Source organism: Aedes albopictus, chromosome 1 (assembly GCF_035046485.1).
Source record: "Aedes albopictus strain Foshan chromosome 1, AalbF5, whole genome shotgun sequence".
Taxonomy (NCBI): Eukaryota; Metazoa; Arthropoda; class Insecta; order Diptera; family Culicidae; genus Aedes; species Aedes albopictus.
Window position 1 is genome coordinate 337,979,396 of NC_085136.1, and position 19,802 is coordinate 337,999,197.

At 46.5% G+C, this 19,802-nt stretch overlaps 1 protein-coding gene across 1 annotated transcript; it reads right to left on the bottom strand.

Moving 5' to 3' along the window:
* Nucleotides 1-3,145: 3,145 nt before the first annotated feature.
* LOC109417253 (uncharacterized) lies at nt 3,146-17,475 on the bottom strand (the record flags this gene model as incomplete). Its single annotated transcript, XM_062847463.1, is given in 6 exon segments — nt 3,146-3,229; nt 3,293-4,317; nt 4,415-6,102; nt 6,188-6,520; nt 6,584-6,898; nt 17,298-17,475. Coding segments are annotated over 5 exon segments (3,352 nt in total), but the record flags the coding sequence as incomplete, so codon positions are not given.
* Nucleotides 17,476-19,802: the final 2,327 nt, after the last annotated feature.

Genomic DNA, 19,802 nt, shown 5'->3' on the forward strand with positions numbered 1-19,802 from the left:
GCATGTGCGACCGTGTGATGATAGAGCCATTCCTCTGCACGCCTGACCTCCTAATCGCTCCTTCGAGTGCAATGTTGAACAATAAATTTGAAAGAGCATCCCCCTGCTTCAATCCATCCAAGGTCACAAACGACGTAGACACTTCGTCCGCGATCCGAATACTTGATTTTGATCCATCCAGCGTTGCGCGTATCAGCCTAATTAGTTTCGCCGGAAAACCATGTTCTGACATTATCTGCCAAAGCTCATTTCTTTTCACTGAATCGTACGCTGCTTTAAAATCAATGAGCAGATGGTGAGTCTGCAAGTTATATTCCCGAAATTTATCTAGGATCATCCGCAGGGTAAACATTTGATCCGTCGTTGATCGGCCCTCACGAAAACCAGCCTGGTATTCGCCGACGAAGGACTCCTCAAGAGGTCGCAGTCTGTTGAACAGGACACGCGACAGTATCTTATACGCCGAATTTAAAAGGGTAATCCCTCTGTAATTGGCACACTCCAGTCTGTGCCCTCTCTTGTAGATTGGGCATATGAGGCCATCCAGCCAACTGGTGGGCAATTCTTCGTCGACGGTCTTATACATTGCGTATGCCACGGGCCTCTTCGGTCGGAACACGGGTTGTGCTCTCTCCTTTAGCGTAAGCTGCACCTTTGCCTTGGTACACAGTCCCGGAGCATCGTTGAACACCGTCGGGAAAGCTTGCTTGAGGTTGCTGACCGCTGTCGCCGAGCTGCTGACTTGATTGCAGAACCACTCCAACGGAATCAACCAAAAATTAAATTGATCGATAAGGTCCAACCCGAGCAGGTTGAGTTGTTGCTTCACGACGTACAATTGAGCCTGGCGCTTCACTCCGTCGATGGAAATCTCGCACGAATACTCAAACTCCAACTTCAGTGGCTTACCGGATGCTTCGATCGTCACTGGTGCTGAAGTGGGTCGGCCGATGCGACGCCATGTCTTTTCGGAGATAATACTAATGTCCGATGCGGTATCCAGCTGCAGACTAATTTGCCGGTCGTTCACCAGCGCACTCACGAATCTTCTTCTCTTCTTCACGTTCTTCACCACGACACTTTTGGTTTCCGTCCTCCTTGAAGGAAATCGCTTGTTTGGAGATCGAGGGCTTCTTGTTTTTCTTGCACTGGAGCAGTATCCGTCCTTGTGACCGAACTCCTTACACTCCCGACACTGGTGCTTCTTGAAGGGGAAATCCTTGGAATAATGCATCGCACCGCCGTTCCAACACGGAGAGCCCGGTCCAGTACCGGTGGATTTGCTTGAGCCGGACGAAAATCCCGACCCTGGAGAACGCCTTTCGAATCGAGATGCACGCTTCCCGATGTGGTGCTTGCCTTTGACTGCTTGCACTGCTGCTGAATGCTGCCCTGCTTCAATCATCGCTGTGTCATGATTGATGCTGAGGAGCCGCTGGTTCTGAGGGTGATGTCGGTTCTCTCCTCGATTCTGCTCACCTTGTCCGAACTTCCGCATCTTTCCGATCCGCTTTCAAGCCACACACGAACACAAGGCACTTGAATTGATCCTCGGTGATCCTCAACACACAGTTTGTTGACTCTGCATGCGTACGTTTTGAAGTCCTCGGTGGCTTGTTTAGTCACCTGCAGACACCTATAGCGCCTACTTAGCACGGACTCCGGTGTGCCAAACAAGCTTTCCAGCTTTGTCACGGTTAGCTGTTATCTTTCGGAAGCTTCGGAAGAATGTAACTAGTGTAACGTTCGTGTTCCATGGGCCCTATTTTGCGGAGGAGTAAACGCACTTTTGCTTCATCATCCAAGCGAACTGCATCCTTAGCAAACAAATCTTCATAGCGCACAAAGTACAAACCAGCCTGCAAAAGTGACATTTGCGTTTGGCTCATACCGGAACTCCTGAATATTACTCGCTTGGGAGTCCAGTATTTGCTCCGGATTAGGCGCATCATCGTTTGGAAGAAGGTTTGCTGTTGCTGTTGGAGTTGCTGGAAGAACTGGAAGCACTGTCCGACGAACTCATTCGAAAAAGCGTTTTGTTGTTGTTGTTGAATCGGAGGTTGCGAAAATTGCTGGAAACGAGGCTGTGGTTGCGGGAATACCGGAGGACGGAGAATCGGAGTCGACGATTGCTGCTGCTGTAGGCGGCGTTCTTGCGATCCTTGTTGCGCTTGAGCTCGAGGGTCATTTCACCCGTACTAATACTTCTAATACTGCGCACGTGGGCTCCCAGATACACGACCTTGGCGTCGCTTCGCATCGCTTTCAAGACGTCCGAGTACTTAGACTGTTTGGTCTTGATGACGACCGCGTCGCCTTTCTCGGTCTTGGCAACTACCCTTCTACGTCTCCTAGATCTGGTGCACCTACGCTCTTGCACATAAAGCGATTTTTCTTCATCCTCTTCCGCTCAACTGTAGTTCAAGGTCGCTGCAGTCCCATAGGCCGCACCCTTTAGGCTACCTGCTAAAGCGATGGCCTCCGTCTGGGTAGACTTCGTAACCATTCTTTCGCAGGTTCTGCCGCTGCTGCAGTTTCCTTAAGTTTCTCATGGTCTTGCCTGGCTTTGTTCATTGACTTTCATTGAAGTCGTAACAGGGTCTGTTTGAGGTCTTTATTTATGTTGGACTTCGAGGACGCAAAGTCAATTATGGGGCCAAGCTGCTGCACAGCCACCTCCATCGCAGAGAGCCCATTTCGCTAATCAGCCTTTTACAAGGCTTCCACTTGAAAGTTATTCGAAGTCGTTGAGCTGCAGCAGTTGCGGCCCTCTTCAGTGGGAAGAGCCGGCCATTCTCCGTCCAGTGTCCGTGATCGACAAGCTGAACCGCTCGCGCAGAGACTTTATTATGCCACAAGCCGGCATGTGCCGAGACAATCACGGGAATCTTCTCGCGAACGAGCGTGAGCTGATTGAGAGGTGGCGACAGCACTACGATGGACACCTTAATGGCGACGATACAAGCACCAAAGGTGGCGTAGTCTAACCGATAAAATACCTAAGTAAGGATGCAGCAACTTCAAGCAAGTTCAACCTACTTCATTGAACAGGACCTTTGTTATGTGCAATAGTTGTGATCATTCTACGAGTAGAATGACATAGCATAGCTCGTCACGTTTACTGATAATATTTTCTAATACTTACCACTGAAGAGCAACTCGTTAAATGCATCGGCAGGCAACTGACTGAGGACGTTGTTCAAATTTCCAATCTCGAACGGTATTTCCTCTGGAAAGATAAAAATCATTCATGAAAATCCGTTCCAATTTACTCGCCAAAATACTCTCCCACCTATCACATCCTGGGCGGCCATCAGTTCCGACTCGGACAACCCTCCGACGCCGGTATCCTCGGAGCTGGCGTACGCCGAACTGTTCTCGCAAATGTTCAACAAATCTTGGGTGGCGGCCCCGCTCAACATTTGCTGCACGTGCTGCTGCTGCTGGTGTTGCTGATCGAATCCTATGACTGACTGTGACTGTTGCGATTGCGGCTGCTGGGCGCCAAAGTTGTTCAGCATCAGATCGTGGTTCCGTCCAATCAGGTGCTGTTGGGGCTGGTGCTGCTGAATGGCCAACGGCGTTGGCAGATGTTGATACGCCGTGGCAGCACCTCCGAGGGATTGTCGCAACTGCTGACTCAACGGAATGTGGACGTTTCGGTTGATTGTGGACTGCGGTGGGACAATTTGTACTACTCCGGGTGCCATGGGGTTATTCTGGGGTTGTTGTAGCCTCTGCTGCTGGTGATGTTGCAACAGACTGCTTCCCGTTGTTTGACGGATCATGTTCGACTTCGGAACGAGCTGCACCGTCCCGGAAGCTCCAGATACGGTTCCGTAAGCTGGCGGAGGTAATGTCGGTTTCGAATACTGTTGTTTGTATTGTTGCTGATGGAGTGCCACCTGTTGCTGTAGCGGGGTTAGCTTCTTTTTCTTGCTCTTCTTCTTGGACTTATCCGTCGCCGGAACGGAACCAGCTGTCCGAGCGGATGTCGCCATTGGCTGTTGCTTGACCACTGGTTGTTTCTTCTTCGCAGCGGCATTTCCAGCGGCCCCGGGCTTCTTCAGCAACTTGACTTCGGCGGACATTTTGTCATGATTATCGTGCTTCCAGGCGTGCTCCCGGCAGAGGATCAGCTCGTGGCTGATGTCAAACACCGGCACCCGGCACTGACTATTGTCGGAGAACTTGGCCGTACACTGCTGGAACAGTCGCTGCTCCGCGTTGTCCGTTATGTGCTGATAGCAGTGGGTCGTTGCAAGGAGAGCCACCTGATCGCAACCCTGTCGCTGGCATTTCGGCTGTGCCACACCGCTGGAAAGACGGTAAGGAAAGATTTAGCAAAATTGAGGATTCCGAAATCCGATATCCTGTCTATAAACTACATACGTATTCTACAGAATCTACTCACCCATTTCGCTTCAGCGTCACCTGCCGGTGGTGGTCCATCTTGCTCAGCAACTTCTCCACATCCCTGAATCGCTTCCGTGACAGTAGGTTACCCCGCAGTTTCTGCCCGTTCCAGTATTGCACCGTTTTGCGTCGGAGTTGCGCTCGTTTCAGCTCCAGCCTATCGTCTCGGCTCAGTTTCTTTAGTTCCGAACTTGTGCCACCATTCGCAGCAGCGTCGAGATTCAACTGTAGCAGTTTACCATTCTGCTCGTCACCCTTTTTGGCGCCAGGCTTTTTCGCTCGGATCCCGCCGAGAATCCCAGTCGCCATATCCGTGTCCATCTCCGAGCTGGCGTAGACTTCGTTGAACCAAACGTCCTGAACGCAAGGTGCCGTGCCCAACTGGTTGTAGTTCGCCGATCCGGGAGCGCAGATATCGAAGACGTACGAATCCGGGGCGTGCCACTCGCGGTTCATCGGAACGGCAATGGCCCCGGGAGGTTTCCACTTGGACATGCGAACCGTGGCGGGTTGAGTTTTGCTTTCGCCGGAGTCGTCCACATCCACCTCCTCTTTGACGTGCCCCTGCGGAAGTATCCTTTCGAGGGTCTCGTGATGCGACGATCGACTGTACGATCGCTTCATTCGCTTTCCGGTGGGGCCTTGCGGATGATGTTGGGAGGACTTGGCCTCCGATGTCGTACGATCTTGTAGCGATGGGCGGCCTCTGGCCTGCGTTTTGGGTGCGGGCGGGGTTGGACTTGGGGTTGCAAAGGATGGTTTTTCGACGGGCGGCTTGGGGATTGTTGGAACAATCGAAGGAGGTGGAGCAATTGGAGAGGGAGGAGGGGGAGGCTGTGGTTCTGCTTTAATTTCATTCTTGGGAATGATGAAGGAGGGGATCGTGAAATCGTGGACATCGTTCTGTGGTGGCAGTGGGGCAGGAGGCTGAGGAGGTTTAAGAATTGACGTGGGAGTTCGAGAACGTTGACTTGCCAGTAAGTTGGGGTTCTGGGGAATGGATTTGGATGCCGCTAGAAGGTTTGCCGGGGAGGTTAATGTGGAAACAGTTACCGGTGTGGTCGAAGTAGGTGACGGAGCGAAGGGAGGTGGTGGAACTGTCGTGGTGGCGGTTTCAAGACTCGTTTGGTTTGTCGGTGGTGACGACCGTCGGATGTTGATCGAACTAGACGTCGCGGAGATCTGTCTGACCGTTGGAAGAGCTGTACTGTTAGCGTTGTTGATCGGTTGTTGTTGTTGTTGGAGCGAAGTCGTTATGTTGGGGATCTTATTCAGTAGCGAGGGATTCTGGCGGGCCAAGGTGTTCCGTAGGGCTGCTATGCTAGCAGGGTTGGAAATATGAGTCGCCGCAGCCAAGCTGTTACTACTGTTCGGGGTGTGAAGGAATATCTTTCCTTGCGGTTGAGGTTGGATCAAACGAATTTTGGTGGGCGACACAGACTGGATTGGGGGTGGAGCTGGAGCAACTGTGGTCGTGGCAGGCGGAGGGCCCAGCAGACTGTTGCTGGAATGATTGAGATATCTCCGAGCATCGGGCGTTATGCTGGGCCTACCTCCGATCGGTTGCTGGGGACTTGGGCTTTTGACTATTCGCACGGTCTGGATCGCTGCTGGCGATACGTTCGGAGATTTGCTGGCAAGTACACGTCGAGAGAATTTTCCCGTCTGTTGGGGAGATATTTGAACCTGAAAAGAAGATTCATATAAGATGAAAATTTGAGCGAAATCGATCCAGTCTGATGTGGCACTTCTTGCCAAGTATGTCTCTCACCTGTAAGGGTTTGGTGAATACTGTAGTTGGGGATGGTGACGAAGAAGCGGTGGTGTTGCTGCTGGTTCCAGCCACGGCAGAAGCCATCACCTGTTGGGTCGGCGACGGCAGCGATGAGCTAACGACGGTCGCATTCCGCTGCACGATGGTAGTTGCTTGCGGTACAGATACCGTTCGAAAGACGGCCCCACCGGCGCTGGTGGTGATCGCAGCGGACGTTACGCTAGTGCTACCATTCAACCTTGACTTGTTGAGGGCTGCCGCTGCCGAGGGTTGTACGAGCGTCACTTTGATGGGTGTCACCTTGGGGTTTGCCCCCGAGGATCGGTGCTGCTAAAATGATAGGAAAATTCGCAAATTCACGAAGGAATCTTCGAATTTGAACCTGTGACAAACCTGTATGGCATTGTGAGCTCCGCTGCTACTGGTGAGCAGACTGGTCCCCGCCTGTATGACGGGTGTTGCTGGACTGACGGCAGGAATGCTAGCAGTGGACGCGCTACTACTGTTGTTGACTGCATGTGAGTGCTTGTAGAGGGATGTGTTCGCCGGAAGGGGCGCCGGCTCCGTGAAGGCATACGGATCTTCCTGGACTCGGGACGCCTGTTGACATGACATGACCTATACGATGTGCTGTGTCGGAGAGTGGTTCTCCGCCGATCGACGAAAGGCGGGTGATTGTTGAAGTTCTACGATTTCTCTGTTGAATCCCTGGAAACATGGGAAAGAAACAACAAAGATGAAATAGTTTGTTATTGAAGCGAACTATGTTTAATTCATAATAAGATATAATGGAGCAGGAATACTATTCAGGAAGTTCTTTCCTCAATGCTAATCCTACGAGGGGGTGGTGGGTAATAAGGACTATAATTGGTGCAAACAGGGATAGGGTGCGACTCAAAACTCTTTGCGTGCCGCACACTCTGCTACGAGACAGCACAACAAACTAGAAGGAGACGAGTACGCGCAATCGGTTGTGTGTTGCTCGCTTACTTTGCGGCGCGCTGGAGCTCTCCTGTCTCTCACGCTCTGTCGTATGCACTCTCTCGGTGCTTGTCTCCGTGCTTAGCACTTGGCATGATACTACGCATGATTGGAAAAATTTCGAATCAAACGACCCATCACTTGTCAGCCCTTGACAAGCTTAACAACTTTGCCGAAAACACAAACTCTTCAATTAATTTATTAATTGATTTTTTTTTCTGTTGGAGACGAGCACAGTCCCAAGCACCGCGCATTACTCCCTGCGCCGTGGAGCTAGTGCTGCGATTGTCTCTCGCACAATTACGAAAGCTCTCACTCATACGTCTCTTGTCTCTCGGCAAAACGGGAGACGAGCACTTGCGATTGTGTGAAACACACGCTTTTTTCGCACCGCACGGTGCATGCCGCCAATCCCTGGGTGCAAAAGATTGTTCCTTGGATAAACTTCTGGGGGAATCATTCAAGAAATAATCGAAGAATGTTTGGAAGAATAAATAAATGAATCCCGTAGGCTTTAACTACGAAGAATCTGTCCACACTACTGGTTATTTCGGAAGACACTTGAACTCTTCTCGGTAACAAAACAACAACCACAGACAAACAGACGTTTCACTCTACCCACTTCCCATCGTTTCCCTTTTTAAGGGACTAGGGGGCACGTTCGGTGTAGTACTAGATTTGTAGTAATGAGCTGAATTTTAGTATGGTGAGAAGGTCAATTCTCCGTTTCTGCAATGAAATGGTGCAAAAAGCGTGGGTATTATGATTCCTTGCCTAATTTGATGCTGATTGAGCAAAACTTTGGGTAAAAGTGTTGTTGTTTTCTCCATTTGGCGTTGTTTTACCTTTTGGCGCTAGTGTCACCAAGTGTGCACCCTGGTATAGTTGCACCGAGAGAATGTGGTGGTTTTACTTGAAAAACAAAAATTGAATTCTTGTGCAACTTGTTTCTTATTGAAAATGATGAAACTAATTATCAATGGGTTGCTCAAATTTTGTTGCTGGATTAGTGAAATAATCATAAACCCACAGACAAACAGACGTAACACCTTGAACGATTTTCATGGAAATCCATCGCCCAGTTCACACTATCATCACCTGGTGGAAAAGTTGCGCGAATCACTGTGTTATGTAATATCGTCAACAGAAGGCGCTAGTGTGAAACGTCAAACGCATAGAAAAACGATGCGCGTGCCTCTGGTTGTGAAAGCCACAACTATGAAAATTTAAAATGATCGTTAAAAGCATGGTCGATGGAAATTTCGCAAGTGTTACGTCTGTTTGTCTGTGATAAACCTCTTGTTATTTAAGCAAATACAACTCAGAATCTGGGTAGGAAAATTTAAAGGTGCGCTAGTGAAATATTTCTTTAGAAAGCGCCATCATGGTGTCGAAACAAGTTTTTGTGTGGGAAAGTCACCGTCGATGTCGCTACTGACCTTGTTTTTTTTTTCTTTACACAAGATTTTCAAGCAATTTTGTTCGAGCATGTTCGTCTGTTCTCTGTGTTTCAAGTACAAAATTTACAGTCACATATAAAACTTACATACTAACAATGGATAGTCAATTAATACAATACAAATTATAATCAAAAATATACATAACAAAAACAAAAAGCAGCATACGGAATAAACACTAAGTAGAACTTGAAAAAAAAACAAACTGAATATCCGACGAAGTATTTGACGAGACACGTTAAAATCAAACGGTGAAAAAACTCTGTTGAAATTACGCTGCAGCCCATTGACACTCCCGAAAATGCTGTAGTTCGCCCGGTTCAAAGGCAGCCGCAGCATGTAGTTGTTGCGAAGAACACGAGGTTGGACCTTGATGTCTCTTTGACCCAGGAAAGTGGGACATTCGTTGCGTCCCTGCAGAATATCTGATATCAGTAAAGCCCTGACAGTATCTCTACGGGTCGACAGGGGTTCCAAGTGGATTAGCTAACAGCGACTTTCATAACTTGGTAAACGATATGGATTGTTCCAAGGCAAACGTCGAAGAGCGTACCTCAAAAACCGTCGTTGAACAGACTCGATCCTTCCGACCCCATTATTGTAGAACGGGTTCCAAACAACCGATTAGTACTCTAGTATGGATCGAGATAGGGCACAGTACAAGAATTTAAGGCAATAGGCGTCCGTGAACTCTTTAGCAGTTCTGAATATGAATCCCAGTACACTCGAAGCTTTCCCGACGATATAGCTGATATGCTGTTTAAAGGAGAGCTGTTCATCCAAGACTACACCAAGGTCTTTGATATGACTAACACGTTCAATTTGGGTACCTGACAAATTATAATTGAACAGTATAGGCCGTTTTTTGTTCGAGAACGAGATCGCCGGGCACTTAGATGGGTTGACTTCCATTCGATTTAAGGTACACCATTCAGCAAATGCATCCACCTGACGTTGAAGGAAGTAGCAGTCTTCAATTGAGCGAACACGAAGGTATAGTTTAAGATCATCCGCAAAGGATAATCGCGGTCCTTCGATCACCAAGTTTACATCGTTGAAATAGATCAAAAAGATCAGCTGTCCTAAGTGGCTGCCTTGTGGGATACCAGATGTTGCGGCAAATGAAGAGGACTGACAATCACCTATAACGACGGACAGGCGCCGGCCAGTGAGGTAAGATTGAAACCATTACAGCAGGGGGCCATGGATTCCCAGCCGATCTAGTTTAGCTACAGCAATACGATGGTGCAATTTGTAAAATGCTGCAGTCAGGTCGGTGTAAATAGCGTCTGTTTGAACGCGCTTCGACATGCTCTCGATGATGTGGGAGGTGAGGCACCGCAGATTGGTGGCCGTAGAGCGACCCGGCATGAATCCATGTTGGTCGGAGGTAATGTACGGTTTGCAGTGAGCGAATAGCGGGTCCATGATGACGATTTCAAACAGTTTGGCGATGGCACAGAACGAAGTAATGCCGCGATAATTGCCAACCTCTTGTCTGCTCCCCTTTTTGTGGACTGGAAACATGTGTGCAAACTTCCAGAACGTCGGAAATAGGCGAAATAGGCCAGTGGTTGCGGAGAGTCGGAAAACGTGAAGCAATGGTGACAGAAGGTTGTTGATTTGCATCGTAACAAACGCCGACGGAATACCATCGGGACCCGGATCGTACGACGTTTGATTTGAGAGGTAGCTGCAGCACTGTAGTAGTTATCCAAAAGGCAAGACGCGGAAGAGTGAATGACGGAACGGTCCACGTCAGGATAGAGAAAGCCATTGCATGTTCTGCTCCACGTGATTTCAGAGAGATTAAAATCACCCATCACAACTTCATCCCTGGGTCTAGCGATTTCCAGAATAGAGAACAATGACTGGCAAAGTGTTTCCCTAAGTGATACTTCACGTTTGCCATCAGGTGGAATATACAGCGCACAGAGAAACAAGGTGCGATCACCCAGCTTGATCGATGCCCACACTTGCTCTAAACCAATCCAAGAGGGATTATCAACTCTTCTCGCTTTGAGCCCACAATTAACAGCTACTAAGACACCCCCGCCTGTTAGTTTTTTGCTGTTCTCAATGCTCCTATCACACCGGAAAACCTCGTAATCTTCACCAAAAATTTGGTGGGAAAGCGTTCGTGCATCCAACCAAGTCTCGGTGAGAACGATGATGTCGTAGCACCCACCGGAGATAGCAACACGGAAATCCGCGACACTACTATTCATACCGCCAACGTTCTGATAGTAAACGGTGGTCTCTTGATAACTGCTGGGCGAGGGAGCTCTAGATGACGACGGAGTCGATGTGATGGTTGGACCATCAGTTGGACAACTGGAAACAACATGTATTTCAGTGCATGAGTTGCTCAAAGGGAAGTTGTACTTGCCTGCACAAGAGTTTCGGAAGACCTCTTCACCGACACCATACACAGGACCGGGACGGCTGCAGGTCGCTGGCGGGAGGGGCTCGACTGTGGTGGGCGGACTACAGCTATAACTAGAGATTACCGTGACCCAAAGATGCCTTTTGGGTACGAGCCACAGTGGTGAAAAAGCTGGGAATTCGTTTGTACGAGTGCGATGTCATTAGTTTGGAACACAATCGCAGCAGAAGCGGCGAATAAAAAGGTTATTTGACTCAAAACGTCAGTTACAATGAACTTTTATACTGCATATCAGAAGATCTTACTGGATATAGTTATACTGGAAATCTTATGGGATCATAATTCTGTATTATTTCATGAAAAATACCCTGATGTGCAAGTTAGTTTAAGCATGAATTTAACATTACTAATACTAATAATTCAACCGCGCCTACATCATTTCACGCACCAGCAATCCATCTCGTTTGCTTCGTAAATGAACGACCTGGCGGCATCTCCGAAGTAGCAGAAGCTCAACATCAATCGTGCACGGGTCGATGCACGAAAATAGCTACTTAAAAACGCTTCTACTACAGACTGATGCTGGAAATGCCTCTCCCTCGTGCCATAAGTACTAGCGGAACAAGAATCGAGAACAGCAACAAACTCTGTTCGACTGACAACGCAACAAGCACCACCACACTGGGAAGTCGCGATGTCTAGCCTACTGTATGCGGGGCAGTTTGCATTTACATGCGCATATGTATAGCCTACTATGCCCTGGAAACGAACAGGCGCGCGCGCGAGTGCAAAATTGAATGTACTATGATACTACTCTGAAATAATCAACCTTCGCGCAACAACATCAACAAGCTATCCGCTCGCGAGGCGCACACCAACACAAACACGCGGCACGGCGCAAACCGGCTCAAGAAGTCACATTGAAGCGACCACCGAAAACACAACAAGGCTGTTCGTTCGGTCGGGGTCGGAGTGTGATGGTAACTGAGACAGTCGTTGCGAGAATTAGTAGGCCGTGGCAGACTATACACTTCTATTTGTTGCTGACGAAGGGAGAAACGAACGGAAAGCGATTCTTCGTCGCGGAATCTAAATATTTGATACCGATTATCGTGCGAACACAAAGCAAGCCGCGACCGCAATGCACTTTATCATGCCTCGAACTGTTTACTGCGAAGTAGGCGAACGCGGATTAGCAAACAGTCAAGCGCGAGAAGTAATTGTATTATGTGCATTGTAAATTAGGCATTACTTCCAGTTTGTTTCCTATGTCGGTCGCGACGGGACGAACTATTTTACGCATTTCACCAGGGACTATCCAATATTATTCATCTCACCTTCACTTAGTAGACAGTTCACTCTACAGAGCTCCTCCAGTTCCAGCTAGTCCACACAATCCAACGGAGAGGTCGTCGGTCGACGTCGGAGGAAAGTGGTGCTGTTGCAGTTTGTATGTTTCGTTTGTTGTTGGTGCTGTTAGTGCCTCTTGCGTTTTCCCGTCCGCAGCGCACTCCTTCCAATGACGACTCTTTCGCTGCTGCTTGCTGCTGGTATCGGACGAACAAATTTATGCCTCTAGATGGAAGGGCCGAAACTGGAATTCGTCCGGGTGAGCTGGCGCGGCCACAGGTCAACCAAAATCCAATGTCTGCTGTTGCACTGGCTGCTGCTGCACACTTTAAACGTAAATTCACTCCATTTTGGGGCACTTTTGTACGCAATATTTTGCAAAAACTGTGTCCAAATCTGAAAATTTTCCTTCGGAGCTGTCAAAACTTTGACAATACTTTGGGTGAGTGATGCGAGGGTGCTCGAATCCTCCGCAATCTACTGCTCGAAAAGTGACCACGGTAAAACATTTTGATACAATCAAGTGGTGTTGGTTTGAAACTAAAAATGCCTCAAACATTATCCAGCTCATGGAACATGTTGGAATTCCTTAACTTTTTAATCAAAAAGTTTTTGTGTAAAAACAAATAGCGCTAATATTGCAGAATTCTGTGATATTTTTGTGTAAATACTTCGTTTTGTTATTTTTAGCATGTTGAGTTACTGCTCGACGCCGCGTGAGTGAACAATGTAATTACACTGAACAAAACCATCCGCAAGATATTTAATGAATCAAAAATGCTATTTGAGAAAAAATATAGAACAAAAACTTCAGGATGCGGTGCCTATGATTAAAAAATATTATATTGTGGGTTTACCGGCTACTTGTATTGTACCGGTCGTTTCAGTATGGCCATTTAATAAAAAGAGTAACTTGAAAATGAGCTTAAACATTTTTATTGAATGCGCTATTCCTCGTTGCCACTTGCTACTCAATGACATTCATCTTTTGACAATTAGGTTGATTTTAATATAAAAACGGCTACTTTGTAACGGCTACTTAAGTAACTGGTGGAATACAAGTAGCCGGTAAATCCACAATAGTCTATTTTACGAGCCGATTTTATGAATGAATTTTGACAGGAGGTAGCGTCCAATAACCCGTGTAAAGCAATATCATCATCAACATTGTTGTCACTTCGTATAATGGCTCATAGTTGCCTTGTTTACAACCATGCCACACTTCGTCATGACTGAAAAATGAGCGAATATTGTGAGACTCTTATGGTCATCGTCTCCCGATTCGATGACATTGAGAAAGACACTTCTGTAAAAATCACGCGACGACTCGTGTTGATATTGACGCTTTGCAAGCCTGCTCGTAGTAACTACTACACATAAAGAAACAGACGCCAAACTCTCATCGCTTCCCATCGATCACATATTAAACGGTTGATTCAAATTACTAGTAGGTCGATTGACCACTCACGGCGCTGGTATCGTTTTTGCCCCTGTTTGACGTTTGCTCACTACCGCCATCTAGTGGTGGCCCGGCCAAACACAGTACATTTAGCATTGGGCGATTACGTTTTTGTGACGATGATTTTTAATGAAATTTGTTCTAAGTGTTACGTCTGTTTCTCTGTGCTACTAACATACGCTTTATCGAGCTACCAAAGATTGTAGTTTGAACACCAAGTGTTTTTGCTTGCTCTCGATGCTGATCATCGAAAAACTATTCAAAGTCAGGCTGAACTTCAAATCTACCGCAAAAGCGACCACCTGACCCAACGGATCGTATCCGTCGTTAACCCTCAAGCAGTCACGTCTTTGACTTCTTTCAGCGACGCCGCGCTCACACTGTGTCATGGTGCGTGTACTCAGTACACGACGCGACCGCTCCCGGGTTAAGATAGCTCCCTGTCAACCGTGTCGAAAGTATTTTCACCTAGTCAGTTATGCTCTGTACCTCCGGGTTTTGATGCACATTCCAATACGCCATCCGTTAAATTTGCACCATTAAAGCTTGATTTACGCACGACGGTAGTGCTGCTGGGAAAGTTACATCGGTGTTTTTTTGTCTGCTGGCTCGCAGTGGACGATTTCTTCCTTTTTTCTGCACTTCCCGTACACATCGCCTACTCGGCAATATGCTGAACTTCGCCACGCAGCATGAAAAAATGCACGCTTGTGGTACACAGCATCAGCGTGGCGACGCTGAAGGTCGTCGAAGAAGCGACTGCTCTTCGAATGAGTGTAATCAGTTTTATACCTTTTCATTTCGCCCTTTTTTGCTCAGCTCATCCGACTACCACTTGTAATCTTCCTCAGTGTCAGTTATCCACTGAGCGGAATTAAAAGTTACAAAACTGATTACACTTAAGGGTGATACACAAATTATGTCACGCAAAAATTGTAATTTTTCAACCCCCCCCCCCCTATATCACACTTTTTGTATGGGTGGTCACGCTCTGATAGCGTGACGTAATTTGTGTACGACCCCTTATTACGATTCAATTTTCATTTTGTTTAACTGTTTTTGTTTGTTCCATGATTGTGTGAATTCTCTTCATAGTGCGCAGAAGTTAGACGTTTGCAGAACGGATCTTCATCTTCTTCACTCCGCCATGTTGGATGTTTTCTCACTAAAATATTTAACAAACCATCCTCATAACCGCAATCTTGTGCATCATCACCACTTGAATTGATTTCAATTTTTGTATAGGGTTACTGTACGTATATCAGCGTGTGAAAAAAAATTAAGTTATACCGCATTTAGTTCACTACTGGACTGCGAACTGCGACATTATAAGTGCGAAAACGTAAATAAAAGTGCGCGATTGTATCAAATCAGGTTAATGTCTTCGGCGCACTATTTCTTCAATCTATGGAGAACAAGTGCTCTGAAGACACCGAGTTGATTTGATGCAATCGCGCACTTTTATTAGCGTTTTCGCACTCGTGAAAACTAGTGCGATAGTCCAGTGGTGAACTAAATGCGCTATATTAAGTATACAATTAACTTAGTTATAGCCTCGGTTATAGCGGCAAGTGCCCAACATGCGTACACGTGCCCAAATGGCACAATACCCTAGAACCCGTGTAAAAAGCGAGTGTTGGGAGTAGTATGTTCCACTGCACGAATTTATATTGGCCTGCTTACTCTCACACGAACTTTGACGTTTGAGAAGTATTGTCTGTTCGGAAAAAAAATTAGAAAATCAGCTTCGGTGAACGGCACGTCTCCCTTCTTCCGAAGTTCATAGTATGTCACTACCGGGTGGTCATGACGAAAAAGTTTGGAATAAATCATGTTTTGTAACTATAAATAAAAGCTTCAAATAACCTTTAGAGTATATTGAATAATCATTTTTGTAAAAGTAGTAACGTTATAAAACATTTCACTACATTTTCGACGCGATTTTGCACAGTTATCAGAAAAAAAGTCTAGTTATGTAATTCATGTGTCTCTCTGATCAGACAACCTTAAAACACTGGTGCAACTAGGGTTTATTTACGTTGTTCAGCACCCACTCCATCGACTTTTTCCGAGATTGTTGAAGATTTTGATGTTCTACCGGTTTTACCAAATTGAGCAGTGCTTCGCGGAAACAGCCTGTACGTTTATTTCCTTTGCCCATCTTTCAGATATTAGCTGAAGCGATAGTCAATTCTCGTTAGGGCCTGTCCATAAACTACGTAGACTCTTAGGGGGGACGGGGGGGTCTGGCCAAAGTCTACGCTCCATACAAATTTCGAAAATTTTGTATGAACGAAAGTCTACGAGGGGGGAGGGAGAGGTCTGAGATGGCCGAAAAAAAGTCTACGTAGTTTATGGACAGCGCCTTAGGGATTTCTCGTATAGCCAGATTGTGTTTGAAAATCCTTGGAAGGTAGTGGCCATACAAACCGTGTTGGATTCGCCTACCGTTGTCACACACCGCACGCTGGATGATGATTACGGAGCATTCAATGATGCTGCTGTAGGTGGTTATCAATTTTCATACGTTACGAAATAAGAATCACATAAAAATTCACAAACTCAGGCCCTAATTACTGAGAAATCACAATCGGCGCTTTGGAAAACCAATGTTTTGCCTTTTTTTATTTGCTAAGAGCACAGATGACAGTGACAGTAGTGACAAGTAGTTTGACACTTGGTTACTTCGGAAGAAAAGTTCGGTTCGGAAGTCCAACCACCGAATTCTAACTTAGTGCTTCGCCGACAATATCGGCACCGCTTCTTGCACCGCTCAAACGTCGAATTTTTTGTGAGGGTAAGCAGGCCAGCATAAATTCGTGCAGTGGAGCATAGGGCACTGCATGAAATTTTCTCCTTCTCTTTCACTCTTACAGAAATTTTTGAAGGCCAAGAAACTTCAAAATCCCATACAAAATCAAAACAATGCAGTGCCCTATAGTGCGATGTATTGCGCATCAGATGAGTTATGATGCGCATTATACTTCACCTGAGATGCTTGACATTAGAAGCTAAGACCTGCTAAGACCATTGGTTGATCCATCTCGCCAAATTCCGGGTTTCGATTGGATTGATATATCTGGAGCTCGATTTGAATAGGTCGTATGTGCTTTTGTCGATTAAAAAATCGATCAGTTAGATTCGCTTATTATAGCGAAAACCGTTGAAATTGAGCAAAGTTCATACATACAGCAGAATCCTCACAAAACAGGCTTTCTGTTCCATCATTAACAGTTTGCAAAATATCTGCCATATTGCTACAATGACTAAAATAAACTGATCGAATTTTATATCGACAAAAGCACATACGACCTATTCAAATCGAGCTCCAGATATATTTAATTTAAAGATCATTCAAATTCAAATGTGTGTTTTCATGCAGTGCATGTCCATTCCACCGGCACTCACGGAATTCCTCAACCAGAGGGTGTAGTTCCTGTAGTTGGTTTGTTAAGCGTCCTAAAACGTACTTACATGAATCTGTTGGTCGATTCTCGAATATTTCGATCTTCCTGAAGACGCCAATGTCCGTATTTTCAAGTTTTGAACAGTATTTGAAGCTGATTTCCTGCAAAATATCACTTGTCCTACAGCGAACACAAAACCAGATGCACTCACAATTTTGTTTGACAGCAGCAAACTGACGGACGACGGCAAGCAAAGTATCTAAATACCAAGGTAAGAGATTCCCGCTAATATTCACGGATTAGTGAGAAAAGGAAAAAAGCAAAAAATAGTTATGAAGTTTGCGCTGATTTGTATGGGCGCATCACTATTTAGCGAACTTTCTTAAGAAATTAAGCACTCTCGTCATAGAAGCAATTATTTAATTGCATCTTACTGGATTAAAAGTGACTTCCATGCAATAAAACAGGAAATATCGCCATTTGAAAATCGGTAACAATTTTTTTTTAATTGGTTCTAAACATATTTTTTCAGCATTTAGAAACATCCAAACTACTAAAACTTTACAAACTTTGCTGAAATAATGACATTTTAGTGTAAAAACACCAACTTTTCATAACTAACGCAGATGTGTTGGTGAGTCTCATTTTTGACATTTGCGGGAATCTCTTACCTTGGGTATTTAGATACGTTGGACGGCAAGTGCATCGTCGTGAGAGACGCTGCACGCGCGCGATTTGCATGCAACCGTGTACTCCGACAGGCGTGTCGGAGTAATCAAGCATGCGCTTGATGGCGGTGTGTTGAATGTAGAGCGTTTCAAGAGGTTTTAAAATATTTAATTTGCGTGGAAGATTCGAAAGATCGCTTGCCGGGAGTGGCTTAGTTGGCGAAAAAGTAAACAGTTTGCGCAGAAGATCCGGTAGTTCGCTTGCCGGAAGTAGGTTAGTCGGCGAAAAAGTGTACACAGAAGATCTGATAATGAACTCAATGGATGCTGCAACCGAAGGCAAACACAGGAAACCAGCTGAATAGGATTATCCGGTGAGTTCATTTCTTGCTGTTCAATATTATATTTTTAATACTTTAGAATTTTGGGCGTAGCTATCTACCTATCGATAGCTTATGGAAGCTATTCAAATGAACTGGTTTTCGGCAAACGTTCGTGGCGAGAAAATTACAGTAAAGACCCGATTTTTACCGCTCCTGATAGTATTTTGGAATGACAAAATCGTAACATTTTTTAAAGCCATTTTTTTATTCATGAAATTTTTTTCCTAAGCTCGTCACAGACAGTAGCAGCGAGTGAGTGGTTACGGAGATAGGTGGGGAGGGTCTGCTTTGATTTTTTCTTTGCCAAATCGAGTGGGTGTTGTCGTCACGAAAGATGATATCAGAAATCACATCTTGTCGCTACTACAATCGTAACCAGAATGACGCTGTTCGCTTTCCACCCGAGCTCCGCTGCTATTTCTCCCAGCCACCGAACTACCGTCGCCGTTCTCGCATGGGATTCGGCTGGATGTTGTTAAGTGTGCAAACCCTACTTGTAACCCCCACTTGACATCGGCGCCCCTGCTGCCAATACATTTTTGTTTTGCTTTGCGCTTCACGCTACCCATTGTTATAGGAACAAACTTTGTTAATAATAAAACACGCGTTTTGAATTCGTCCGATTATTTTTCCGAGTTTTTATTTCGATCCGCGAATCCCTTCCGCCGGATAATTTCAGGTTACGGTGCCCAGTAACGTTTACCGCGAGTGGCAAGTGGAATTATGACGGAAGAAGAGAAGCACGAACGGTTCCTGCTTCCGTTGTTCGACGGAACAAACTTTACGGCATGGAAGTATCGCATGCGCGTATTGCTGGAGGAGCACGAACTCATCGAGTGTGTGGAGGCGGAGGCTGCTGATTTGCCGGAGTTGCACGACGCAGCGGGCGACAGCAACGACGTAAAGACGGCCAAGCAGGCGAAACGGACGAAACGCGCGAAGAAGGACAAACGGTGCAAGTCGATACTGGTGTCTCGCATACACGATTCCCAGTTGGAATACGTGCAGGAGAAATCGACACCAAAGGAGATCTGGGATGCGCTAGTCCGCGTCTTCGAGCGGAAGAGCATCGCCAGTCGCATGCACTTAAAACGGCAGATGCTATCGTTGCGACTGGAATCCGGGAGCCTGCAGGAGCACTTCCTTCGGTTCGATCGCCTAGTGAGGGAGTACCGAGGAACGGGCGCTGTTATCGAGGAGCTAGACGTCATTTGCCACCTGCTGCTCACCCTCGGGCCGGCCTACTCGACCGTCGTGACGGCTCTAGAGACGATGCCCGAAGAAAACCTGACTCTAGAGTTCGTCAAATGCCGTCTTTTGGACGAGGAAATAAAGCAGCGGGGTGGTGCAGGTGCGGATTACTACTCATCGAAACTGGAGGTGGCGGCGTTCTCGGGTGCGAAGAAGAAAGGCGAGAAGAAGAAGAAGCGGCAGCTTCGGTGCTTTGGATGCCAAGAAGAAGGACACAAAGTGTCAGAATGCCCGAAGAACAAGAAGAAAAGTGCGAACGTGGGAAAGCAT